General features: G+C 45.0%; 1 protein-coding gene across 1 annotated transcript in view; it reads left to right on the forward strand.

The window, feature by feature from the left end:
* Nucleotides 1–27714, forward strand: part of gli3 (GLI family zinc finger 3) — a 112522-nt gene that overhangs the window by 11656 nt on the left and 73152 nt on the right. The window contains exon 2 of the mRNA XM_086066330.1: nucleotides 9918–10094. Coding sequence (XP_085922456.1) covers nucleotides 9959–10094 — 136 coding nt within the window. The 5' untranslated portion in view covers nucleotides 9918–9958. The remainder of the gene's footprint in view (nucleotides 1–9917; nucleotides 10095–27714) is intronic.

Here is a 27714-nt window from a genome sequence, read left to right on the forward strand (position 1 = left end):
GCGTAACGCGGCCGATATGAAAGCGAGGGGAGAGCCTCGTCTCCAAAATCGGCGGGACTTCATCGTGAGAGTTGCGCTCGGCTTTTGATGTGCACGCACCTCCACTGCCGTCGCTTCCGCGCCGCCGGAGGAGTCGCGCTCAGTCACGCACGCACACACACACACACGCACACTGGGGGTCTCACAGGATTTGCTGCATCCCGCCTACACAAACACACACACACATCATCGGAAAGCCACTTAAAGCAGCAACTAACTTCAGGAGTAACTGAAGGCATCTTAAGGAGTAACTTGAGGCGACTTATGCAAAAATCGAAGGCACCTGGGAGTGTAAGTTAATGTAACTTGAATGAGTAACTTAAGTACTTAAGGCACATTCAAGAGTAACTGAAGGCACATTCAAGAGTAACTGAAGGCATCTTAAGGAGTAACTTGAGGCAACTTATGCAAAAATCGAAGGCACCTGTGAGTGTAAGTTAATGTAACTTGAATGAGTAACTTAAGTACTTAAGGCACATTCAAGAGTAACTGAAGGCACATTCAAGAGTAACTGAAGGCATCTTAAGGAGTAACTTGAGGCGACTTATGCAAAAATCGAAGGCACCTGTGAGTGTAAGTTAATGTAACTTAAATGAGTAACTTAAGTACTTAAGGCACATTCAAGAGTAACTGAAGGCACATTCAAGAGTAACTGAAGGCATCTTAAGGAGTAACTTGAGGCGACTAATGCAAAAATCGAAGGCACCTGTGAGTGTAAGTTAATGTAACTTGAATGAGTAACTTAAGTACTTAAGGCACATTCAAGAGTAACTGAAGGCATCTTAAGGAGCCATTTAAAGGCAACTTAAAGAGTAATTTAATGCATATAAAAGAGTAACTTAAGGAGTAAGTAGTCACTTAAAGGTAACTTAAGCAATTTAAAGCATATTCAAATGCATATTTAAAAGTAATTGAAGGCATCTTAAGGAGTAACTTGAGGGAACTTATGGAAAAATTTAGTTTAAGGCATAGTCACTTGTCAAAGGTAAGTTAAGGTAATTTGTGGAGTAACTTAAGGCATCTTAAGGAGTTGTAGGCATATAAAAGAGTGTGTTAAGGTCATTTGAAGGAATAACTTAACACGCCGTAACTGGAAGTGACTTGAGGCATCTTATGGAAAAAATTTAAGGCAACTTAAGAAATGTCTAAAAACATATTCAAGAGTCGGTAACTTCAGGAGTCACTAAAAAGCAACTGAAGGAGAAACTTGAAGTCATTCATGGTAAGGAGTAAAGTAACTTCATTCAAATTAAGGGGTACGTCGACGCAAACGAGCGTGTGATGCTTCGGTTGTCGTAGCGACGGCGCGTCCTCCTTCCCGCGCAGGAATGTCGGTGCCGTCTCCGAACAGATAAGGTGAACGCGCGGCCGGAGAAAAGTCATCGCTCTCAGCATGCTCGGAATGCGTAACCCGCCGTTTACCCCCTGGAAGTCTTCCCATCCGTGCAGGAAGTGCAACATTAAAGCCTCGCCATTCCATCTGCCCCCCTTTTCCCGCCGCATTCCTCCCGCGGCACATTTCAGGCCGGGCCTCATCGAGCATTCCTTCACATCCCGGCTCGCTTGCTTTCTTGTCCGTCCGCGCGCGTTTGGGTGGGACTTCATCACGCCGCGGCCCAACGTCAGGACTCGGACTCGACGACTTCATCTCCTCCAATTTGAAAGCCTTTAATGCGCTTTAAATGGCGCCGCCCGGGGGCCAGCGCGGGAATTAATAAGAGCCAATAAAGCCGGCCGCTGGGGCATCCGGTCCAGTCTTTAAGTAAACATTATGACTTCTCGCTGCAGCGGGCGCGGCGGGGGCGGCGGGGGCTGTTGATGATTCGCGGAGGCGCTCGGGAAGAGCTCATTTCTCACTTAGCCTTCCTGATGGGACGAGCTAATAGGCCCTCGCCTGATTGTCTGCCGCCGTGATTATTGCGCATTATCGCACCCCTCCGGCACTTGTTGTCGAGGTACCTCGGCCTCGGAGACGCTCGCTCCTCGTCGCCATTAATCAAGCCGCCGTCTCAACGCAGGTGGAAGTAGACGAGGGTAACTTGGAGGCGACGGAAGACTAAATAAAGGCATCAAAAGCATTATTTTAAGGAGTCATTTAAAGGCAGTGGATTTGAGTTACTGAAAGCAACTTCAGGAGTGACTTAATGAGTAACTTAAGGCAATTTAGGGAGTATCATAAGGAAACATAAAGAGTAACAGAACAGATTACTTTAAGCAGAGGTGGCAAATCCAGGTCCAAAAAGTAAAAACCCCGCCACAGTTTGGCTTTAGCCTCAGGTGCTAGTTAGCTAGCTCCCTAGCTAGCTCCCATGGTGCTCGTTCACCTGCTAGGGTGCTAGCTGGCTAGCAGCGGGGGCTAAAGCCAAACTGTGGCAGCGTTTTTACTTTCCGGTGCTAGCTAGGCTAGCTAGCTCCCATGGTGCTCGTTTACCTGCTAGGTAGCTAGCTAGCACCAGGGGCTAAAGCCAAACTGTGGCAGGGTTTTTACTTCCTGGATTTAGATTTGCCGTCTCTGATTTTAAGGCAGTTTAAGTCTCTTAAGGTATTTTAAGAAGCCATGTGAGGTAATTCAAGGAGTCATACAAATTAAAAAAACGTAATCAACTCACGTAATAATTTAAGTAAAGGAGTAATTAAGGATTAATTTATGGCAATTTAAGGATAATATGAAGGCAACTCAACGAGTAACTTTAGGTCCTCAAAGGAGTAACTTAAGGAGTGATTTAGAGTAATTAAGGATTCATTTAAGGTCATCTAAGTAGTAAGGGAGTAACTTAAGGTAATTAAAAGGCACCTTCAAGAGTAATTTAAGGCAATGTAAGAAATAACTTAAGAAAACGTATGGAGTAATTTAAGTATTAATTTGAAGCAATGTAAGAAGAACCTTAAGGCAATTTAAGAATCATTGACGTTGGAAAAATTGACGTCAAAATGCCCTCAATTTTCACGTGACCAAAACCTAGAAAACAGGAGCGCTATGACTAAGAGCACTTTGACGTCACTGCGGTCAACACCAGCGGTGCTGGAAAAAAAAGAGATGGCAAAAGTTCCCTTTTAAGATGCCAAGTGGACCCAGGCACGGGGCACAGATTGCCAGAAAACCTTCCCAAGGACCTTCCTTCCGTGTTTTGCTGAAGTCCTAATCTGCAGTTTGCTGAATAAGCGTTTCTGCAGCCCGTCAAGAAAGTGTCGCATCAAAGGCCAAAATATATAAATAATACTTTTATAATATGCTTTGTGGTGGAGTCGGGGACAACACAAGCAAGGCTGCCATTGTGGAGCGCTCGCTTTATTCGGGCCTTATCTGCCGTGTAGCCGGCGCGGCTAAAAAAAAAAAAAAAGAGGCGTCGTGTAAGCGTCGCGATTACATCGAGCGGGTTTGTTACGCAGGAATGTAAGTTGCGCTCGGGTCCCCGGGCGGCATTGTGCTGCAAGTAGAGAGGTCCGCGGCTCGCGGGGATAATCCTATTAGCGCCGCTCAAAGCCACTGTTTGTCCTTGACGCAAAATATAAACATGGAGCGGTTGGCGTCCGCTAATGCTCGCTGCACTCTGGATAGCCGACACGATTGTCGGGCGCGAACAAATCAAACGGCTCGGCTTGCGAACATCACCTGACCAAACCCAGGAAACAGGCGAGCCGTGATTGGTCGTTACCTGAGCCACTGTGATGCCATTTGCAGTTGACAGCAAGTGGCAAAATGGCCGCCTCCTTTTAATACATGTAATAGGATTTTACATTACTTCATTCATAAAATGTCACAACTTCAATCACCTTCAGAGTTCAGTTACAAAAGTAACTTTATCCTGGTAATATTTTTCCATTTTTCTTTATAATATTACAAGTTTTTACCTCAAAAACAAACAACTTTTCTTTTTTTTTTTTTAAATATAGAATCTGTCAATTTTTTGTCCCTTGTTGCTAGGCAGAATTTCTAGCGCATAATTTTGCTTGCCCCCAAGGCCAATTGAAAATAGTTGTGCACAAATCCTTTTAAAATAACTGACGCAAACATGTAAATGAGCTTCAGTCCCGATCGACCACACAAAAGTAGGAAAAAAAGCCGCGCGCAAAACCACTTTGCATGCGCATAACTGGGATTTTGTGTGTGTGTGTGTGTGTGGCAGGGTGTGACTAATTCCTGCTAAATAGCCCTCTCTTGAGGGGCTGGTGCCCCCCCTCATGTCAGACCAAGTACCATCTGGGCACCATGTTCGTGCTGGCTGGTGAACGACCGCACTTTGCTGCCCGTCTAGGCTGCAAGTGGGCTTTGTGGTTTTCCTTGGGAGAGGCAATACGTTTGGGGATTGTCAAACACGTGACGTGTCCGCTGAAGTGCAGCTCGCACCAGCGCTGTCACCTTAAACCTACCATTAGGTTCCTTTTTTTACCAATACAACTTATTTTCAAGGTGAGAAAGTCATAATATTGTGAGAAGTTGCTTTTCAATGTGAAAAAACAGAGAAAAAAGTTACATTATTGAATGCTAAGTCTTTTGGGCCGAAAAAGCAAATATGAGAACAATGTACTGTATTTTTAATGTGAAAAAGTCATAATACTGAAAGTTGTATATTTTCTGCGAAAGCCCCCCCAAATTTATGTGAATTAAATATATTTTTTCTTTTTGAAAAAAATGATTTGTTGAGACTTTCAGCATTCCCACTAATTACGCGACTAAAGCAGATTTTTATTTTTTATTTTTTAAAAAAGTTTAATAGGGTCCATTTGCCCCCGCCCACCCAAACGTAACATGAGGTTTGGAGGGGCCCTCGTGTGTCTGGCCAACACCTTATCCAATGCAAACACACGCAAGCGTTCTGTTTTATTGCGAGATTGGGATAATCTTGCTGCGGGGCTTAGATGCCGCAAACCCCGCCTTCCTCAAACCCCTATACCCCCCCCCCCCCCCCCCTCAATCCCCCTTCAATCCCCCTTCGCCCCTGGAGTGTTTTTAGTTGTTCCAGCTGTGCAGCAGAACCTTCATGTCGTTGGCATAGCTGTGAAATGTGCAAAAACACACACGGGAAAACATGTGCAGGCATGCAGGGGCACCTACTCACTCACTCCTCCCCATCCCCATTTTCTGCCCCCCCCCCCACTTTTTTTTATCCCACTTTCTCTGGCAATCTGGCCCAATCGTCTCCATCGCTTCCCTCCCCTCCGACTTGCGGCGTCGCTGCACTCGTGATAAGGCGCAGATAGCAGATCTCGGTGGTCGCTGATGTAATGATGATGAATGCTGCGCCGCTGCCAGTCCCCCCACCCCCGTCACACCCCCCCCCCCCCCACCGTCACCCTCCTCCTTCAACGGGGCCGGCGGGACCCTCGACACTGAACAGTCACCCTAATGAAATGAACACAAATACAGCAGCTCATGTGTGAGGAAGGAGGAGGAGGTGCGGCAAATCCAAGCAGACACCTCACCGGTTTACAGGAAATTAACCCTCCCCACCCACCCCTTGTCTGAAAATAATTTGTAATCCTTGAAAAAAGATGGATTGGTAAAATAATAAAAATAGCGTTGTATTGTATTGAATGGAAGTCATCAATAAGTCCTTAACAGCACAATCGCTGAGTCATTTTTAGCTACTTCCCAAAACATTCAAATATGACGCTATTAGGCTAGCATAACGTCACAAGGAAATTCTTGCAATAATGCGTAATCATTTTTGTGTTTATTTTAGGGGGGGATCGACTCATTGGCGGTATATCACCGTGAACAATTCATGCGTGACGTGGAACAACTCCTGAAAAAAATAATACTAAAAGCGGGACTGTAGGTGGTTGTCGCTCGCGCCGCTTGTCTACCTCGGTTTTGCGCTCGCTAGCTTTTGCTAGCTTCTCCCGCTAGCCGCGCTTGTTAGCTGCTACAGCTAGGTCTTGCTAGCCACTAGCTAGCCACTCCAGTGAGTTCTTGTCAGCCACTCTCGTTTGCTGCTCACGCTAGCTAACTCATTTTCTCCAAAAATATGACTTTATTCCCATAAGACTTCTTTGGAACACTTGCTTCAGTTTTTTTGTGTGTGCGAAGGAAGTTTGTGGTGAAAACAAAACAAAACAAAAAGCAGTCAAGAGTTTATTTTTGCTCTTGGCTTTGATGTGTCCAATTTGACATTCAGCTCGCCGCCTTTTGTTCGCCGGGCGTATAATTTATGTTAAATTGATTTGCTTAATGTGCTTAAAAAATAAGGATGTTTTTTGTGTGAATTGCCGCATTTTAAACCTGTTAAATGGCTTCGCTCTCTGCATGGAGGGATTACAGCACAAAATGAAGATGCGCTCGCCCCCCCCCCCCCCCCACCCCAAAAACAACAACAACAACAACTTGCAATCAAGTTTACGGAGGAGAGAACATCTGCGTGTGAAGGGCGTGGCGCGCAGGTCAGCGGGATTAGGGGTGAAAAGTTCTGCCTTTTAATTGCCGCTCGCTAGCTGCCGGCACACAAAAAGTCGGTCAGACACGCTCCACTGGCCCGGACTTGGGAATGTTTGGCGGCGGAATGCCGCTCGCCGCCCCCCGCTACAAACAGCAAACTTGACCCCGCTATCCATTCCATCTCCTTGGAGTGGAGCTCACCTGGAGGGCACGTCGCACCTGAACCATTAAACACACTTTTTTTTTTAATTTTGAATCATCACGCTTCTTTCCTATTATTAAGTGTAAGGAAAAATTCAACATGAGGATTAATCATGAGACTGGAGGCGGAGTGGAAATTCAGATGGGATTGCGCGTTCATGGGACACTTCATTAGGCACACCTGCACAAGATCATCAGCGTTGCCCATCAATGTTTTCTTCCTCATGGGTGTGCACAACATTTGAGAAGCACTGCTTTAGTTTCATAAGTGTTCAACTTTTTTAGTCGAAAAAAATACAACCAGTGCAATGTTACAAGTCATTATCTCACCCCAAAAAATTATGACTTTATTCTTATAGAATAAAGAATATAGAAATGATAGGCTTTGGTTTTGTATGATGAACTGCTTTGTAGAAAAAAACTCTTCAGAATTTCTAATCATAATATTCATAATACAGTATACAGACTATTTTAACTTTAAAAATGACAACTTTGTGTAATATTTTTTAAATAAAATAATACATCTATATTCTTATATTCTAAATGATGTCTCATTTAGCCTACATTTTTCTTCTTTTCCCCTAAAAAACTTAAAAAACAAACTAAAAATAAATTCTTTGTAAATTTAAAATAAATAAATAAATAAATTCCTTGGCTTTGTTTTTCTGAAAACCAAAAAAAAAATTCAATGAGGTTATTTGCAGCTACAACCCAAATAAACTTAGCCAAAACGGTTCACCTCAATCCTAAACAGGGCAAAACCTGTACTGTATGATCACATGACATGACAGGTTCCCTCCTCCCCAAAAAAAAAAAAAGAACACAAGAGCAAACGTTTCAACATTCACATGCGGATCAAAATGGGGCCCGCAGATAAATCCTGACGTGCTTGTTTACAAAAGGTAGCTGCTTCTGCGCTATTCCAAAGACATGCAACCACTTGTAATCTATTATTTCGGAGCACATCTTTTATTTACTTGTTGTTTTTTTTTAGTTTCCAGGAACAACAAAACAATGCTTACACTTTTTAGTTTTTTTAATAACGGTAATTCCGCGGTGGGAAACCTGCGGCCCGCGGGCTGTTTACAGAATCAAAGCACTGTCGCAAAATGTACTTAGCTGGTCGACGGCGCTCCGTGTCATGTGGGAGCCATTAGACGAAGCTTTGTTTAATTCCGTTTTGATGGGTCGGGGAGTAATTGTGTGTGTGTTTTTCTTTTCTTTTTTGTTTTTTTCTTTGGCAAGCTGGCAATTGCTTACAGATGCTGCCTGCTGCTACGGGTCGGGATAGATGACATGCGTGAAAAAAAAAGAGTAAAACAAACAAAGCGCGCAGTGTTTGTCTGAAGTTTAGCCCTCGCTACTTCCTCCATACCCCCCCCCCCAAACAAAACACCCCCCCCCCCAACCCCGAGTCTGCTTGCAATAAAGCAAGCATGTTTACAGAGTGCATGGCAATTAAATGTCTCTGTTGGCTAATTAGACAGTCTGTACGTTAGACAGACTCAATCTTTCCATGGCGTCTAAGCAGTTAGCTGGCCCGGTAGCTAGCTAGTTTAGACTAAGCTGAGCTAGTTAGCGAGGTCGCTGGCTAGGAAACAAGATGGCTTCCTGTAACATTTGGGATCAAAGTGTGGAATTTCTTTTCATTTCTATCAATGCCGCATGACGCACAGTGCGAGTCAGGTCAATTGAATGCTCTTCCACTAGATGGCAGACTGTAAAATTAACAACAACAGCAACAACATAATACCAAGTATTATAATATCAGTATATACCGTATGCCATTATAGTCATGCTATTAGTTGTTAGTACCAGTTAGTTAGGTACTTACTGAGGTAGCTAACACAAAATGGAAGGGATGTAGCAAAAGTCACGTGCTAACGAGTTAGCTCACAAAACACTACTTAACAAAGTTCGATGTAAGAGTTTGCAGGAGATATTAGCTCGTTTTCCAGACCGTTGGCAAAGATTTTACAAAAACAACCCAACCATGACACTTTTGGTGTTTGTGGCAAAAAGATGGTACAGCCGCAACCCCAGGAATTAAATGGCAACCCGCGTCCTCCTCCAAGAACGGGCAAGTAGCCTGACTTAGCCTGCGCATATTTACGTGGAATCCGCCAGTTTTTATGGAAGCCAGGCTAAATATTTCCATGACCATTGGCATCTGAAATGTTGACCTGTCTCGTACTTACGAGCTTGTCGATGAGGGCTTGCGCTGTTGTCTGGCTAATAATCATAGACCCGGTGATGGTCTCGTGTTTGTAGACGGCCTCCGAGGTGCTGAACTGCCAGACGGCACGCTGCGGCGGCGCTCGCTCTTCTAAACCCACAGACGGCATTAACTTCAACCACCTTTTATTCTTTGAAAGAAAAATTGCCCGGCACCATGATATTCCCAACAGGGCCTTCAAACGATCCTTGTTTTTTCCAGGACTGCTTTTTTTCCCCCTTACATTTTTTATACTCATTCTCCGGTATATACCCTTAAGGTTTCTCCTCACTGCCTAACACGAGCATGACTATCTGCACTCGCTTTTACTTTGTTTGTCAGATCTCCCAGATCTCGTCTTGTTGTTTTGTGGCTTGTTTTTTCTTGGCAGGAAGTCAGAAGTTTAAGGTGACATACTTCTAAATAACTTCAGATTTTCTAGATAGCCAAAAAGGAATGAAGCCGAGCCGCTCTGTATATTCAGCATTACAGATCGGGACGGAGTTTTTTTTTTAAGCTATTTCATGTTGGCATTCTCATTTATTATTTCTACCTAGCCAGTTAACTAGTCGGTTAGCTAGCCTACGTAACTGGCAAATTAATTTAGAAGTGTCTGTCACGCAAAAAAAAGGGAGATGTTTGCTTCGTTAGCTAGCCACTAAAATAGTTAGTTTGCTAGGTAGCTAAATGGTTTAGAACTATCGAGGCAATTTATCAGCGAGTTAGCCGGATATCATTCAGTTAGTGAGTTAGTTACAGTAGATAATACTAGATAATTGGCTAGAGAGTTGAGCCGTATCCATTGATGTGCTTTGGTAGTTAGCTTGTTAAGTAGGCCTACCTAGATACCAGCGACATGGTTTATAGCTGCAGTGTCTGTTGAGCACAAAGTGTGAGGCATGATGTTGTAAATGTGTTAGTTAGTCAGTTAGTTAGTGAGTTAGTTGGTGGTTCCCATGAACCACAAGGTAGCCCACTAATTATCAAAGGGACGGTAAAAGAAAAGTAATTTTGTTCTCTGCACAAGTGTGTTAGAAACTGTAAAGATTGTATTCAAACCCGTTTTTGTCCTTGCCTCTCCCGTAGTTATCCGGTCTCCATGCGGTGCTGAGGAATGAGCATTCGCCATGGAAACCCAGTCCCAGGCCAGTTCCGCAGCTGAGAAGAAGAAGAAGAGGGTGGAGACCATCGTGGCGACCAAGGGCTCGTCGGCGCGCAATGACATCAGCGAGAAGGCGGTGGCCTCCAGCACCACGTCCAACGGTACGACACGCTCTCCGCGCACGTCAACATCATCTGATTGTGATAACTCATCCCAAGACTTCTGTTCCTTTTTTGTGTACCTGTTCCCCAGTTCGTGCTGAATCTAAACGCTAGTCTTGGTCTTGAAGCTATAGCCAATTGATTTTAGCTCCATTTACTAAATTGCCTTTTAGCCTTTTTTTTTTTTTTTTTAGAGAAAATGTTTGATTTATGTTTTCAAGGCATTTCGCAGCAAAAAATAGTTTGACATGCCTGCAACATTGTGGCCTACATGCTTTTTTTTTTTTTTTTAGGGGGTTGTTTTTTTCTTGCATTGCAGATCAGGAAGTTTTCCTAAGTTATGGTTGTTATGGTTAACATTTCTTTCCTCTGTTTACCATGTTAACTAATTTGTTAGCTATATTGGCCACCCTTTCAAGCATAGCATGTGTGGTCGAATGTTTTTAACATATGACCTAATTAGCCAGTTAGTCAGTATTAGTTTATTTTAATTAGCCTTTATTAGGCAAGAAAAACCTTTTGAGATTAAACTTTTTTTTTTTTACAAGAGTGTCCTGGCAAGTTACTTAGCTACTATTAAGATAATTTAGGTGGCTAGCTAGAGTGTGCAGGTTGTGAATGAGCTATTTAGTTAACAGCCAGATGTGTAGCTAGCTAAACGGTTTAACCTGTCGGTCTAAATCACTGGGAAGGATGAAGAATGTTAGTTAGCTAGTCAGTCAGCTTTTACAAAATCCTTTATAACTTTTTTTTTTTCAAGATTATGATCAGCGTTGTAGTGTCTTACTGATTTTTTTGAAATTTGATTTTGATGTCAAAGAAAGAAACGTCGTGGCCACATCATCGCATTTAAGTGCAGATGTCCATGACCCGTTGCATGTTTTTTCTAACCGCGATGATGTCATTTCTGAACAACTCCCAAAAGCTGTATTTAAACATGTGACTGTTTGCTTTACCCCCTTTTTTTCCCATGCTTTGCTGTGAGTCATGCCGTATATAACACGTTGACGCTGAACTTGTTTGCGTAGCAATGCCTTCAATTTATGCTCTTATGAACGATGCGCGTACCTTACAGCTCGTTACGGCAGTAGTCCTCTTTTCATGCGAGAATGACGCGTGTGCATATATATATATATATATATATATATCAGGAAAATCTAAAGACGTAGCAAAAAGAGAGTTGAGATCGCTGCTGCCTGCCCTTAAGCCACAGCTGCGCTCATTAGTAGAGAGAGGATTTTGGACTGGTTTTGGGGGTTTGGAGGTGGACTGGCCTAGAGGAGGCTTCTGTCAAACATGATAATCCCAAGTGTCCAGTGTATATGGGGTAAATATGTGGTGGCGACTTTCTCCCTCCATATGGCAGTTATCACAGGAAGTGGGTAAAGTAATACTGAACATCACCACACATCCTGGAAAAAAAGTCATTGCCAGATGGCCAACACCGTTTTATTAATTAAGGGGGCCGTTGAAAGGGGGATGTGGAAAAAGCAGGGTTATCATTTGGCATCATAATTGCAGATTTTTCTTTTTCCTGATGTAATGACTGTTTGGAAAACTGCAGGAGGTAGAGGCAAGATTCCCGGATTGGAACCAGATTAGAAAGACCAGGATTCATTGTGTTTCTGCACCTGTTCGGTATTTAAGACACGACGGGTTTTCCCGTTGCACTGTGTGAAAGGTACAGTTATTGAATGTTGCAAGCAATTTCACAACTTCAGATGTCGTGTCAGAGGCGGTCTGTGAAACTGAATAGCGGAAACGGGTGTAAAGTTTTAAACGTGAGACTCAGTTCTGAAAGTGTGTCACTGTGTGAACTTTGTGAAAGCATCCACAGAGATGGAAACATCCTGCCTCGTTAAGTTCCACGTGAAGGACGGGTGAGTAAATGCCGGATCTACTTACACAGCTAATATCGGCTTCAAAGTCACCGAACCGGAAGTTTAAGACCACCAGACCTGAATCTCTGTCTCGGATTCATAAGGCAGCTAACATTCTTTGGGCGGTTATAATTACGCCACATTCCCCTCCGCCAGAACTCATAACCTCTTATCAGGTGTAACCCGACACCCAACTTTAACCCCTGCTGCTTTCATTCCCCTTCCAAACAAAAAGGTAATTGTGAGCAGCTGCCAAGTCGCCTCTGTGGCGGGTTCCCCTCATCGGAAGAAGCCCCTGATCCCAAGTCCACAGAAACCCCGTGGGCACGAGATCCGAATGATAGCGGAATAGTTTTAAGTCTGATGATGGGATATTTCACAAAGTTTCTCATCCTCGTTGGAAGTTTTATTCAGACACCGAGTGGGCGTTTTTGGCACAGTGTTCTCATGTGGTTGGCTACTAAAAGGTGGCTTCATCCTCTGTGCCATTCACGCTCCACCGCAGCCACCCCCCTTCTACAACCCCCTTTTTCCTGCCTGACAACTCAAAAGAGACGACTGTGCTGCGACAATGCCATGATTAGGGGTGTGGGGTGTGTGTGTGTGTGGGGGGGGGGGGGTCAGTAGAGGTTCTCTCCACTCCTTCCCCACCACCCCACCACCTCCACCTCCTACTCTCGTCATTCAACGGGCAGGTGGACCACAAAGTCCTCTGATTCTTTTGTTGGGTTAAAAAAAAAAGTAGGATATCACTGCCATTGGTGGGATGTTTTTTTTTTTTTTTTGGAATTGACATATTTAGGGGCAAGTGTGGAATGCGAGTTGGAAGATTAGGGGCGCAGGGCGGGAGAATGAGAGGCTCGTGAAAGAGGTTGTAAAAGTTTGTAATTGACGACCGGGTTTTTAGCAGTTCAAGTAAGGACAACAAAGGGGTTGGCCAGAGAATTCCCAGGGCAAAAGGACCGCTTTCAAGAAGAAAAGGAAGAAAATCTGACAGGTGAAGAGTGGCAAGAGAGGTGGGGGGAATTGAGGGGTCGAGGGGCCACCGTCTTTTTAGGCAGACATTTAAATGATCAACAGTAAATAGAAGAGGCGGTGGATGGGGGGGTGGTGGGGGGGTGTCATCTGACAGAAATAAAGTTCCCGTTAACAGCACGGATGGAAAGTAATTTACAGATACGCTGTCCCCCGCCATCTTTGTGCCGCCCAGATAAGGTTTCATTTCACAAACGGATAGGAGACATTTTCACTTACGGGCCGCCATTCTGGGACACCTGTGATAACAGCTTGTGGACCCCTAATTGAAAATGGGTTTCAAAATGGATTTCCACTTTTCTTCCTTCCCTCCTTCACCCCCTCCGTGACTTCCCCCACCGTCCGTCAACACCGCGCTCCATTCCGATTTTTAACCCCCCAACACCACTCTCTCCTCCGCCTGTTCATTCGCGGCCCGGAGAGGGATATTGGAAGGGCAGGGCGGGAGAAAACTGGGAGTCTGGGGGAAAATGGAGCTTTGGGAGCGGATCATCCCTCAGCCCGTGTCAGCACTATGACAGCTGCGTGATCCGTCTTGTTAATGAAATCATTGATCACTTGATGGGACTCATAATCAACTGTTTCTCCACTGTGTCCTGCCCCATCTCCGCCTTCTCCTCCTCCCTCCTCGCGTTGCCACCAAAGGGATGAAAAATCTCCTCTTTTGTTGTTCAAGAATAAAAAAAGTATACATCTGAGAAGGGGGGCATATGCAGCGACCTGATCCGTGCTTCGGAACCACTCCGACGGGGATTCCTTCCATCTGTATTTGTGCTGTGTGCTTTTGGTGGCGTCCAGAGGAGGAAGCAGGGCCTCCCTTCATGTTGCTTTACTCCGGGTTCTGGGTCTGTGGGGCTAATGAGAAAGGACTGATGGAGGGATAAGGAACCTCTAGGGAGTACTGCCTGGCCCGCGGGTCAAACAGCACAATGGAGGAGGCGTTTTGGGGCTGACACACAAACCCCTCACAGCAAAACTAGGTATTTGTGTCCAATAAACCCCCTTCTTGTTGCATAAATAATACATAAAAATGCATGAGAAGCTTTCAGAAGAAGAAGGTTAATTTAGGATGTACCTGCAGACACAAAAACTGTGGGCGTGCTTTTGCTTTCACCAGTGAGTCACGCTCATTTCATGGACCTCTGGACTGAAGGCAATTTCCTGCAGCAGCAGGGGGACGGGCTTTGGCAGCGCCACCTCGCCGGGGCCCGAGGCGCAGGATTAGCTTAGCCTCACTGCTACTCAGGGCGGAGGGGAACATGAGCCTTCCAGCCCGGCCTTGGACTCGCTCGTCTGGCAGACTTCCGTCCGCTGCGCCGGCGGATGAAGCACGCTTGCTTCAATGGCCTCGGGAGGCGGGGAGGTGCGGCCAGAATTGTTTCTAGCAACTAAGGGCCTCAGAATTGTAGCTTGCCGGCCATGGAGCTCCTCATTGAAGAAAAGTGACTTGCAGACAAGATAGATTCAGATTTCTGACAGATCGTTTACAGTCACACTGGACAGAAGTGGTTCCGCAGGCCAGTGAGAAATGTCACCGCAGGTCACAGACAAGTCCCCAGACCAATGATCAACACCCCCTCCGCACTCCCAAAAAAAAAGAGAAAAGATAATGAGCCTGTCCCAAGGGATATGATGTAATGGGGTTAGGGTTGGGGTTAGCCAAGCAACATCCCAACACCGCTCCACCCATGCCAGATCTCATTCCTCTGAGAGCGGGAGGTGCAGGGGCCCCGTAAACCCACAAAGTGGGGAAACAGTAGTTGATTATGCTTGTACTTTTTTTCCTATTTGTTGTCAGGCATCGGTGGCCTCCCCCCTGCCAGTAGGAACAAAAGCAGGAGCGTCCCGAGCCTGCCAGGAGGATTTATTATGGTGCGTTCCTTCCCTCGCGCTCTTCTGTTGTGCTCGTCCGCTATTGGGCCCTTGCTAAAGTCATGGTGGCATTGCGTGGCCCTGGCCTAACAGGCCTGCTGTTTCTATTCAGGCAGTGACGGACATTCACGTCTAATAGCTTTTGCACGCCGCATCTGGTGTTGATCATAAGAAAATTTGCGATGGCAAAAACGTTTTCCAGTTTTGGGTTTTAAATGCTTCCTTGACACACATCATCCTGTGGTGAGAACATATAATTAGTTAAAGGTTCGAGTTTGGCTGGGGAATTACTTGTGGATTTGAGTTGGACGTGTGCACAAAAGGCTAAATAGACACAACTTGAATGACACTTTTTTTTCAGATCTCAGCCAAGAAAATATGCGGGTTTTGCAAATGTTAGTTTTCATTTGTGCTTGTAATTGTGTGAGAAAATTGGGACATGAGTTGGAACGCTCATCTCAGATCAGCATCGGGTACAGTTTTGTTAGCACAAACAGGACTTTTCAAGTACAAAGAGTTCAATACTTTAAATTTTCAAGTGGGGCATCATAAGTGCCACCATATGGGCCAAAATTCTTGTCGCAACTTTTTACACGAGTGAAATTTGGGTTGTAGCACTTGTAAACATTCTACTGATATCAGAACCAAGGCATATTTTCAGAAACTTTTGCATTGTGGGTCATACTCATTCACCCCAAGCCAACTTTATCTGGATCCGCGCCACAATCTTTTGGATTATTCCTCTCAGTGCCTGGTGACCTCTGCCAAAGCAGTACTCCAGTCTGTAATGTTAACGACACAAGCTTGCATCTCAGCCTCTGACAAAGTTGATCAACTCAAGCTTTCAGGTTTGCATGAACAAGAGGCCCCTGCATCCCCCTTAATCTCTCCCCCCCCTGACCTTCACTCCCACTGGGCCTCGAGTCTCACCCTTCTCCCCACCAACCAGATCTCTCTTTCTCTCGAAAGAGGAGCTTGGATCAAAGGCCAAAAAGCATGGCAGTGATTCCTGGCGATTGATTGGAAGCAGACACGGCGGAGAGGCAGCAGCGCTCTGTGCTCTGTGCTCCGTGCTCGCTCTTCTTCCCACCCTTGTTTCACCCAGGGCTTTCGTAAATAGCTCAGGTTTGGAGTGCGAAAAGAGTTGCCGCTATTGGCAGAGAGAGCCCGGGATCACATCCACACTGGCGTGGTGAGTCTCTCCTCCTGGATGGGGAAAAGGGAGATGAGGAAGTGGAGCAAAAGGGGCCTGTCAGCGATAAGAACCATTTGTCGGGTTGGATCCGGGGAGGGACGGTGTAATCCCCTTGCCCCCCGCTCTGAGAGGAATTGATTTTCCGAAGGAGAGGGCATGCGGAGAATTGAACTCAGATGTGTTGCGCGGACGGAGTTTGTCGGGGAAACAAATGTCTGTAGCGACGGTGCAACATGAACTTGAGCGAGCTCTTCTAATGTGAAGCAATTGCATAGCTGTCTTTCACCAACTACCTCGATTCCCACTCCGTCATCCTGTAAAGGCATTTTAAGAGGCCCACTTCATTTTTGTGACATCAATGATGGAATCCACACTCCCACCTGCAAAGATCCGGTGAGGGTCTTTTCACACTCGGTCCTTCTCAGCCGTCTATCCAAACTTTTTGGTCATATGCGAACACTCTGCACGTTAAACTGAAGTCAGGACGTTTTCACATTGGGTTCCTTAATCTGTCCAATCCAACACTCTAAAAGAAGCCAGAGTGCTCTGGAAAGGGTCTCAAGGTTTGATTAGTTTCACATCTGCACAGTTTATAGGTAAAGTACTCTCTCAAGTTCACAAGATTGTATTGAGATCAGACCCAATCAGAACTGAGTCATTTTTTTCCCTTTAGGTTGAATATTTGGTCTATTTTACGAGGCCATTTGATATAGCTTCTAGTTCTCTTTCACATCCAATACAGTTTTGATGAGAACTCATTGTGTTTTCAAGTACAATCCTCCAAAGTGAATCAAAAAGTGAACCAACAGAAAAGTTGAATGTGTTCAACTGAAACTTGGTTCAAAAATAGATCCTCGTTGTCTTTCTGGTACTGCACACATCAGACCAAGACAATGACAAAAACAAAGCTGAAATGAAGATGAACCTGGACCACTTTGTGTTCACAATGCACGGGTTAAGCAAACTGGACTTGAAGTGAAGCCAATTCAGATCGCAGAAGGTGGTCTGGGTTTTCACACTTAGGTTCTTCTGTGGATTCAACAGTCATCAGTGGATAGAGTTTTTCACTGGAGTTCTTTCTGGCTGAAAACTAGAACACGCACTGCGTTCAGCTCATTTATGAAGAAGCACAGTTGAAAACACCCTGAACAATTTCGAGACACTCGTGTCTTTCTTTACCCTATCTAACCTCACCTGAAGCTGGGAGACTCCGCCAATGTCCAGAGGGGCGGACCTGACTGCGACAGCTCCGTTACCACTCGGGTATGTTTCTTGTCAGACAAACTCCAATAAGGAAAGTCGCGGGGTTGGGGGTTTACTTCAACTTAGTTGGAGCAAAGCCAAAAGTTTTGTTTTCCCTCCTCTGGTATCCACAAAGGACCCGCCGGAGTATCTGATTACGTTTTTAAAAGCTTTTCATCCGTCCACACTTGTTGCACACTGCAGATACTCACGCATGCGTGCAGGCGCTCATTTTCTCTCCGCCGCTAAATGGTGGTATTGATGGTGCTGGTGTTAGAGGCATTATTATTAACTATTTGGTGACCTCATGACTTCATCTTGGAGTGCTGTCAGAGGCACTCCATATTATGTCTGGGCCTCTCTCTGTGGGCTCTTTGTTTCTGGGTTTGGCTCTGGGACAACTCTGCGTGGGTCTGTGCGAGTCCCCCCCCCCCATGGAGTTCACGAGGGAGGGATTTGGAGGTGGTGTGTACAGTGAATGAAGAGGGAGCTGCATGCAGTGAGGAAGGGAACAGAGTTGGGGGGGGGGGACAGTAAAATGTAGGATATTGAGGAGACTGCGATGAGTGACTAGAGTAGAGATTGAGGAAGGTTGGGAAGGTGACGCTACACTTAAATCCTAAAGTAGCCTTGAGCTTACAGTGATCACTTTTTAACACCACTTTCCCCTCGACATTCCAATAAGGATAGCAGATATGCGGCTCAAGTCGATATTTACTGTATGTGGGTTGTGGGATTAATGGTGAAGTAATGCCCAGATTAGAAAAATGGGATCTGAGAGGCAATGCGAGCGACAGGACAGGTCATTAAAGTGGAGGGGACGGGATAGCTGAAGGACGGCGGAAAAAAAGGACATAGGGTGCGGCGTGTTATGGAAAACCCACAGATGACATTTTAAGTGAAAGACCATGAAGTGGAGCGACTATATTTGGACTCCGTCACTGCAACCAGCAACAGTTTTTCCGCACTGTGGCCTCAAGATGACTTGGAGTTCACCTTAAGTTTTGAAGGTCTCGGTCTAGAGCTTTCTATCAAGCAGCCAAGGTCAAGTCTGAGCTACAAGCTGACGTCGTAATGATGTTTTACAAATTGGAAGGCAAACAATGCTTGACACGCGTATAAAAGAATCCTTGTGAGGCACATTGGCGCCTCTGAGCTTTCGAGAAATTAACTAACCTTATTTCAAATCACGCGTCGGAACGTTTAAGGCCAAACCTCGATGCGATTAGCCTGTCGGTCGAAACACCAGTGAGTTCGTCTGTGTCCAGAACAGCTTCTCGTTGTGCGTGCCGGGTAGTTAGCGTGTTCGGTTTACGGCACCTGGCCCGGCGATTTTGGAATTATTGTGATTGTCATACTTGCTGGTAAGAAAAAAAAAAGTTCAACGCGACGGGCTAGACAAGCGTGAGTGTTGCCAGCTGCGGCATGAAAGGCCCCGACTGTGCCGTTCGTTTCACCCCGAATTTGTCACACTCGCGCAGCAGCTCCTCGTCCGACGTGTAATGGAGACGCTCGGCCTTCAGCGGGGGTGTCCGACTGAGACTAATTCGCCGTTACCCCATGCGCATTTCCTCCTCGCACCTCTTATGAGTGATAGCGCCGCTGGTCCCGTCACTGGACAGTGCGTGAAAGCTTTCCAATGTGTTTTCGGTTTCGGATGCTAACACTCCAAAAGTCGCTGCGATCGTTCGCTTCCAGGTGCGTGCGGGTGATGTCATACATAGGACCGACATTTGGAAGGAAACATACTGCGACTTTCTTTTTACGACTTAAAACCAGGTGTTTTAATAACATATCTCTAATGCATGTACGTGTATTATCCCAAGGATCAAGACTAACTAACGTCCAGTCTTGTTGAAATTATCCACTTTTGAGGGGGCGGCCCCGTATCAGGCAAGTGAGCAAGTTAATCACTCCGGGCAATATACTGTATAGGTGCATCTCAATAAAGTAGAATATGGTCCAAAAGATCATTTATTTCATAATTAAATTCAAAAGTCATACAGATTCATTTAATGGCCAACTGTTACGCAATTTGTATGTTAGAAATCATTTTGATTGTTCCGTAATATTCGACTTTCTTGAGATGGTGAAGTTTGGGTTTGTCACAGATGTATATTTTTTTTATTCTCAGAAAATGGGACAATTACTGCAGCTTATTGAGCAGTTGTGACCATCTTCATGTTATTTACATATGCATGTATTATATCGCCCCCTGGTGGCCTGGTGGCGCACACACCAGAAGGAGTCGCACAATGACAAGACGGCGCGGGGCCAACGGACTATGCAGTTCTCGTATCTCAGCTAAAAGGAAGCTGTTGAAGTCCACTATAAATGGATGAATGAATCCAGTAAGAGTTTGGGTTGAACTCTGAATCTTAAGCGGATGATTGCAACTTTGTGTGAACAGTTCTGTTCACTGTGTGAGTTTAGTGTACAAGGAGCACCTTTGAATCCCTTTTGGAATCACTAAGAACAGCGAAGGACGTCATTTTAACGTCCTAGTGAATGACCTTTGTGTGGCAAACGCTACCGTGACCGTTTCCAAACTTGCGAAAATGTGCATCGGCGATGTCCCACTTCCAACTACGGTTGCAGTTCCGAGAGCGCGGCGGACGGCGTGAAGGCGCAGAGAGACCGCGGCGGAGCAGCGCCAGTCATTGATAAAGTGCTTAGCAGTAGGAAAATTAATGAATCCGGGCTTGACTCTGAGAGGTTTTTTTTTTTTTTGGCTGGTGTGTGTGTGTGTGTGTGAGAGGGGGCAGGGTGGAGGGGGAAGCGGGCGAGGGTGAGGGGGAGTAATCCTGTTCCAGATAAATGGCTGATCCCCCCTCATTCCTTTAGCTATCAAATGTCAAAAGTTAAATTAGCCCGCTAGCCTTCGTTAGGAGGTAACGTGCTTGTCCATGTCTGGCGGGAGGCGGTGCCTCATTAAGCCACCGCCTCCTGCCTTAATCGACTTCTCTACTCCATGCATGTCTTCATTAGTACCAGCAAACAAACAAAAAAAATTGGATTTGAGCTTTTTTTCCCCCCCCGCATTCTTTTGTTTTGTGAATTTCTGAGTACACTTTGTTAGGTCTATTTTCCGATCTTTCGTCCAAAAGAGTGAAATGTTTTTTTTTTTGTTTAAAATGTTTGTATTATAGTCAGTTCCCTGTAGCCCGGACTCAACGTGTCCAGAAGCGAGTAAATGGTCTCGTGGTACTGAGAGCTCAGGTCCACTACCCCCCCCCCCCCCTTTCTCGAAACCTGGCAAACTACAAAACTGGCGGCACGGTGGCTGACTGGTTAGCACGTTCGCCTCCCAGTGCAAAGGTTGTGAGATCAAGTCCGGGCTTCGACCTTCCTGGGTGGAGTTTGCATGTTCTCCCCGTGCTTGCGTGGCTTTTCTCCGGGTACTCCGGTTTCCTCCCACATTCCAAAAACATGCATGGCAGGTGAATTGGACACTCCAAATTGTCCACAGGTGTGATTGTGAGTATGGTTGTTTGTCTCTGTGTGCCCTGCGATTGGCTGGCAACCAGTTCAGGGTGTACCCCGCCTACTGCCCGAAGCCAGCTGGGATAGGCTCCAGCAACCCCGCGACCCTTGTGAGGACAAGCGGTACAGAAAATGGATGGATGGATGTTTTTGTTATTGCTCAAATGTTGCTAAAAGCCGTATTTTACTCGATCCTTAAGTGCAACAAGGGCTTTTACAGCACTTGCATGAAGTGCAATGAACCGATGCTTTATCATGCAGAGTGGCCTTTTTTGGATTTCCCTCTCATTTCTTTTCCCTCCTCTCTACTGGATCCCAACTGTTGGCTCGCCACTTCTTTGCCTTGGCCACGGATCCATTTCTCTTGGCGAGCCCGTCCTAATCGGAGTGCCACAGACCGGTCCGGCTTGCTCTCGCTCTCGTGTGTGTGTGAGTGTGTCAGAAGTGGGATTCTGCTGTTTGGACCCTGGTGGAAACTGGCCCACTGCTGGTATGCTGGGAAGCTTTCCCAGATCAAGCCCCCCTAAATCAACGAAGCATCGTCCCAGCCGGTGCTAATTCGGGGCGCTCGTGTCTCCTTGTTCCAGAGGACATTTGGAAGTACGTAACAGGTTACGGCCCGTTGTTTTTCGGCTGGTGAGCGGTCTGAAGCCGCGCTGATACGTTTCGTAAGCCGATTGGCCGGGAGCGTTAAAATGGAATTTCTGGCTTTTTAAGCTGCGGTCAGATGCATCTCTTGGTGTTTGAACGCAGGCCAAGGTGCCCTTTGCTGAAAGTCCCAAGCCTGCCGCACAGCGAGCGACACAAACAAAAAGCGACTCAACTGGACAATTGCCCAAAAAAGTTTTCAAAAAATCTCTGAAAATCCAGCGATTTATATCAAGGTACAACCCGAGGTAAACCCTGCAATGTATGAGTTATGGACCCAAAAGCAAACGGCGAGTGAATCCACAATAGCCGGGAGCAAAGGGGGTTGCTTCAGTGAAAATGGCTGCGAGTGAATGAGTTAAACGTGTGCAGATTGCTACTCACATGTTTCGCTTTCCAAGTTGCATTTTGCTGTGCGGAGGCCAAAACAATGACATCATCGTCGCGTTGCTAATTCCATACTGTCGAACTGAAGTTACGTCGCTGCGCAATCATGTCGCATTGTTACAGAAAACGGTTCGAAGTACGTAACGGGTTACAGCCCAATGGAATATTTGGCTTTGAAGCTGCCGTCTAATGCATCTTTCGGTGTTTGATTCAGGCCAAGGTGAAAGTGAGAAGTCTTAAAAGCCGCGTAACTATCGACAGTCCGAAAAAAGGCAACAATGTGCATTTGAGAGTGGCGGCTTTCTTAGCTGTCGCGGGCCCCTGCTCATTGCTCCATCACAATGTGGTCCTGATGACATGCTGGTGGGGTTTCGAGCTGCCGCGCCCCTGATGGGCGAACAAGGGGGGAGGCCGAGGGGGCCGGCGGAGTCTTGGCATGACACAATCCCGCTGTGAGCTTGATTTGAGGTGAGCGCCAGCAAGATGGAAGGAGCCGGGCAGGCTTTGATTTGCCCCTCCCCAGCCCTGGGGCCCGGCGGCCGGGACTGCGAGAGGCTGAGCTCCTGGGGGCCGGGGTGGTGGGGATGGGGGGGGGGGGGGGCGTCCCAGCAGACCCCCGGCGGCATAGAGAGAGAGCGGGCGGCGGTTGGCGTAGCTGGGGGAGGGGGGGGGGGGGGTGAACGGGCTGCTGGGAGCCAAATTGAGATGTGGGAGTTGTTGAATTTGCCTGCATGAATATTGAAGTGGGCATTTGTGGTGTGTGAAATCAGCTGCCGACTGCTAACCAGGAGTGGGACCCTCCTACCTGCTGACAGTTGAATCGAGTTTCCGCCGTGCTCGCCTATTGAATCCGATATCAACACAGGTTACTTTCAGGAAACTCCCAAGTTTTATTGGGCAAAGATACTATCGGTCAAAGTTTTCATTGAGAGGGAAAATATTTTTTCCCGGAGTTTGGCAGTCACATTCAAATGCAAAGACAATTTTCAGTCTTCTGTGACGATTGAGCCTGACCAAAAACATCTTACCGTTAAAGGCGGGCAAATTGACCACTGCCTCCACCGCGCGTTGGATTTTTTGCCAAGATAATTTGCTTCAACGTGGATGAAGTTGGCAGGATTCCAGCACGCACGTGCACCAGGATACGATTTACTTAAACTTATAAAGCAGCAGTTGCTTTATTTATTTATTTTTTACTTTTTTGGATAATCTTTAGACTACCTGTACAGTTTTTTTACATTATTATTATTTTTACACTTTATTATTTTCATTTTAAAAAATGTCTTCATATTTTTCTTTTTTAGTAGATTTATGGTAGAATTATTATTATTATTTTTTTTAAATATTAATACATTTGTAGTTTACTTTTACAGCAGATATTAGACAAATATACAATTATTTTGACATTTTTCGTCAAGTATTTTCTTTTTTTGAATACATGTGTACAATAGACTTATTTATAATTTTATCTTTATTTGTAGTATTTTTTATTTTATTTTTTTTGTAGATTTAGTAGAATTATTTTTACGTTAGTATTTTTCAGTATTTTTTACATTGATTATTTGTAGTTTACTTTTGCAGTAGACAAATATACAAGTGTTTCGATGTTTTTATGCATTTTAATAATTTTTTAAAATATACTTGTACAATAGACTTATTTTTGTTCAGATTCATTATTTATTTTAATTTAATTTTTTTGTATTTTTCATAATTTTTTTTATTTCTTATTGCTAGTCAAATTAGTTTATATTAGCCTTTACTATTGTATTGTATATTTGTTTACTCTACATTTACCATAGAATAGAATATATATATTTAATTATTGTAATTGTTTTAATTATTCAATATATTAATATTTTGTTGTTAGTTCTCCAGCAAACTTTAAAGTTTTTCCTTAACTTTTTTTTGTGTGTTATTTTGTATTCGATTTTCCTTCATCCTTGTTTTTTTTTTTTTTTTTTTTTACTTTTGACTGCAGATAATACTTGCTTGCATAAATATTTGCCATGACTTTTAGGATTCCAGAGATTGTTTTTTTTTTCCTTTTAAGCATCCTAAACTGAGCCAAGCTAATTTGCTAAAAGGACAGCAGGTACTTCCCTCGCAGGTCACCTGTCGGGCGACAAGAACGCGACCCTCTCGCCTTAATCCCGCTCGCCGTCATCGCATCAGGCTGGTTCGGCTTTCTCCGCCGATTCTTCCGGGCCGTCCGCTAATCACCGCCGATTCCTCCGCGTCTATTGCCGCAAATCAGGTACATAAGCCTTAAGCCGCTTGGAGAGGTGCTCTTATTAAACTCCAGCCAGCTGTTGGAATTTTCTCCCGCTCATTGTTAATTGGGGGGAGTCTCCCGTCTTTTTCCCCGGGAGTTGATTTGCAAGAGAAAAGGGGGAGGAGGAGGAGGGGTGAATAAAGGGGAGCAAGAGATTATTGCACAGGAGGAGAGCAGCTTTGAAGACGAAGTGCCTGCGCAGATTTCGCTTCATGTCTCCTTCGCAGTGCAGCCAAAACCTGTTTGTGCCATTGACAAGCGCTTCTTTGAGGCGCGGGAAGGTGAAGCGCCGCTTCTCGCTGGCTTTGGCTCAGAGGTACAACAACACCTCGTCTGATGTTTGGGCTGCACAAAAGACGCTGGTTGGGGGTTGGAGGAGAGTTGGCGGAGGGTTGGGGGGTGGGATTCTCTCTCTCTCTCTTTTTTTTTTTTTTTTTTTTTTTTTTTGCAATGGGCCTTTGTGCACCCCCTGAAACGCGCACGTCCCGGCCTCGGAGACTGACAAGAGTTGAGGCCGGAGGGCAAATCAGATGCTTGAGAGTGAAAGGCGGATTAGCATGTGGAGGAAGGAGCAGTCCTTGTTTTTTAACCTCTGCCTTCGGCGGGGGGGGGGGGAGAAAAAAAGAAGGTTTTTAAGGGTTGTCGGAATTGTTGGGGTGCCACTTCATTGGTTGTAACAGTCATCCGCCCGCTAAGGGTTACTCCTTTGCTCCCCATTTGTAAACATTCACCTTATTAAAAAGCATTAAGAGCCAATAAATGGAATTGGTTCAAATTAAGAAGGCCTTATATGGCATTAACATGAACAAGAGTATGAAAAACTTGAATTTTATTGTACATTTAGAGCAGATGTAGCATGCGGTTCATTTGCGATTAATCGCGAGTTAACTATGGAATTCATGCGATTTTATATCCAATCGATTAATTGACTAATTGGATTCATATTAATTTGCATTAAAGTGTATCACAAAAGCATTTTCCCCCCTGATTACTATTATTAACCAGGGATTTGTGTTTATTTCATACTTCGTATTCGTATAGTGATAAAAAAAAAAAAAAAGGAGTGATGTTGTTCTATGTTACCGGCTCGGTCATTGCTTCCCAAAGTTAAAGCAGATGTTTGTAAATGTCTTATTTTGATTAAACACAGACGATAAACAGTCTTCTTTCATGAAGGACTACAGAAATCAGTCAAATATTACCGTTGATGTGCTAAAAATCAGAGGATTTGAACCATTTTAAATAAATAAAAAAAGTCTCCAAGCGATTATTCGATTATTAAAATCGTTGTCGATTAATTGTAATAATCGATTAATTTTGACAGCTTTAAACATTAACAAGAGTATGAAAAACTTGAATTTTAAATTTCATTGCATATTTAGAGCAGATGTAACATGCGATTAATTTGCGATTAATGGCGAGTTAACTATGGAAATTATGCAATTAGTTAGAAATAAACATTTGAATCAAATGACATAAAATTTAAAAAATGCATTAAAAATGGCATTAAACGCATGAAATTAGATTTGATGATACCCGCAGAAACCATGAAAACGGAGGGCGATCGCTTTTTCCTCGTTTCAAGTCGTCGCTTTTACTCTCGCGTCCCTCCTGAAGGTTTGCGGCCTGTTTTGACAAAAAGACAGACGGACGAGAGAGAGAGAGAGCCGCATTTGGGACTTTGGGGAGTTTAATGAGCGGCTCGCAGGTGTTGAAAGGAGAGGACGACGCGGCAGGCGGCGCGAGCGACAACGCTAAAAGGTGCTCGGGGAAGAACGGCACAACGGAGCGCCGGGTACCTTTTCTAGTGGCGCGGCAAGTACTAAAGCCGGGGCGCGCGCTCTGATCAGGACGGCAGCGAGCACAATTACCTTCTTTTCAAATCCTTCAGTGACACTGCAGGAGGAAGGAGGACTTTGAACAGTTGAAAGGCGCCAGCGCGCTTTCAAGCTCAAACGCGAGCAGGAAAGGCCTCTGAAATTTGTTCAGCGCTCCCCAACCACCATTAGCTTGTTTCTTCCTCTCGCCTGCAGGCATTTAAGCGCTTTTTGAAAAGATGTTAAGAAATTCAATCACCAGAGAGAGAGAGAGAGAGAGAGAGAGAGAGAGAGACGGGATAGTTCTAGTTGTTTTTTTTTGTTTTTTTTTTGTTCTGCAGAGGCCTGGCCTGCTGTTTTTTCTGTCGGTTTGAACGGACCCACGAACTGGCGGAGGGGAGGGCCTGTATGCGGCCACCATGGGAAAAAACAGGCAAATAAAAACATGACGGAGGGGAAACTTCTTCTGAAACTGGGAAGAGAAAAGCTTCTTCTTCTTCTTCTTCTTCTTCTTCTGTGTCCGTCCACCCGGGAAGTCAATTGGGCCTTTGTGCCCGCGAGTGTTTGGGCTAACCATTGAAGGTGCTCGGGACCGCAATAATGAAGCCCCTTAAGGTGCTATATGGGACATTGATGAAGCCTGCGGTCTCGCCATGGTAACGGTCGCGTCGCGGGGGCACGGCGAGCGTGTGACATCGCTGTGATTGAGCTATTAGTCGCTTGACCTCAGCGGGGGGGGGGGGGGGGGGGGGGGGGTCGTAAAGCGCTTTCACATCGGCCGTTTTCCCGGCACTGATATTGGTGAAGTGTAACCAGGCGTCGTTGCCGGAAGGTTCTGCACTTATGCGAAGAAAAATCCCTCTTGTGCTACGCGAAGAAATACTCCATTTAATGTTTAAACGGCACAGTATTACACTCTAAAAACAGTTGGATCCAAAATGGACCCAACTTTCTGGGTTGTTTCATACAAAATGACCCAATTTTTGGACCCAAGTAAAGGATCTGACCAATATTTATCAGTTGTTTTACACTAAAAGAATAAAGACCCGTTTCTTGACTCAAAGTCGAGGATCGGTCAAGTTTTGACCCATAGTTGGGTTATTTTTTGACCCAACTGTGTTTAGAGTGTACAGTAGCTTAAACATTGTATTTTTTAATCCAGTACTTGGTATGTTCGAGACCTTCTTTTTTTCTTCTTCAAACCTTTACCAGTACAAGACACTGAAACCACTAGTACTTTTAATACATAGCCCCCCCCCCCCCCCCAAGTCCCACACACATACACTCACACAAAAAAAGATCCCTCTAAAAACTGTTGGGTCAAAAGTAACCAAACTTTGGGGCAAAAAAAGGACCGATCCTCTACTCGAGCCATTTAGACCCAAATTTGAGTCAAGAAATTGTTCTTTTAGTGTAAAACAACTCAGAAATATTACTTTTGACCCAACTTTTTTCTTTAATGAAATGTCCCAATACAGCATTTTCCCCTAAAATTTGATAAAGTAAATTTTCTATTTTCCTAATTTCTAAATCTTTGCTCCTGATCATAAAATGGCTCGTCCATCCCTATCCAGAATTATTTAAGCACAGTTTTGCTATTCAAATTGCACATAATGTAACAGAGTGTTACAAAAATGTTAACTATCCTTTTTAGTAAAACTGCCCCGGGGTATACTCATACTGCAGCCCAGTTGGATTTTTGTTTCTTTTTGTGTGATTGTCCACATGGCAAAAAGAAATGCGATAGCTAACGTGAAGGGAAGTTGAAGTGACACTTTCCTTTCCTTTC

The sequence above is a fragment of the Leptonotus elevatus genome, chromosome 21 (genome assembly GCF_054856555.1).
Source record: "Leptonotus elevatus isolate MCC_2025b chromosome 21, RoL_Lele_1.0, whole genome shotgun sequence".
Taxonomy (NCBI): Eukaryota; Metazoa; Chordata; class Actinopteri; order Syngnathiformes; family Syngnathidae; genus Leptonotus; species Leptonotus elevatus.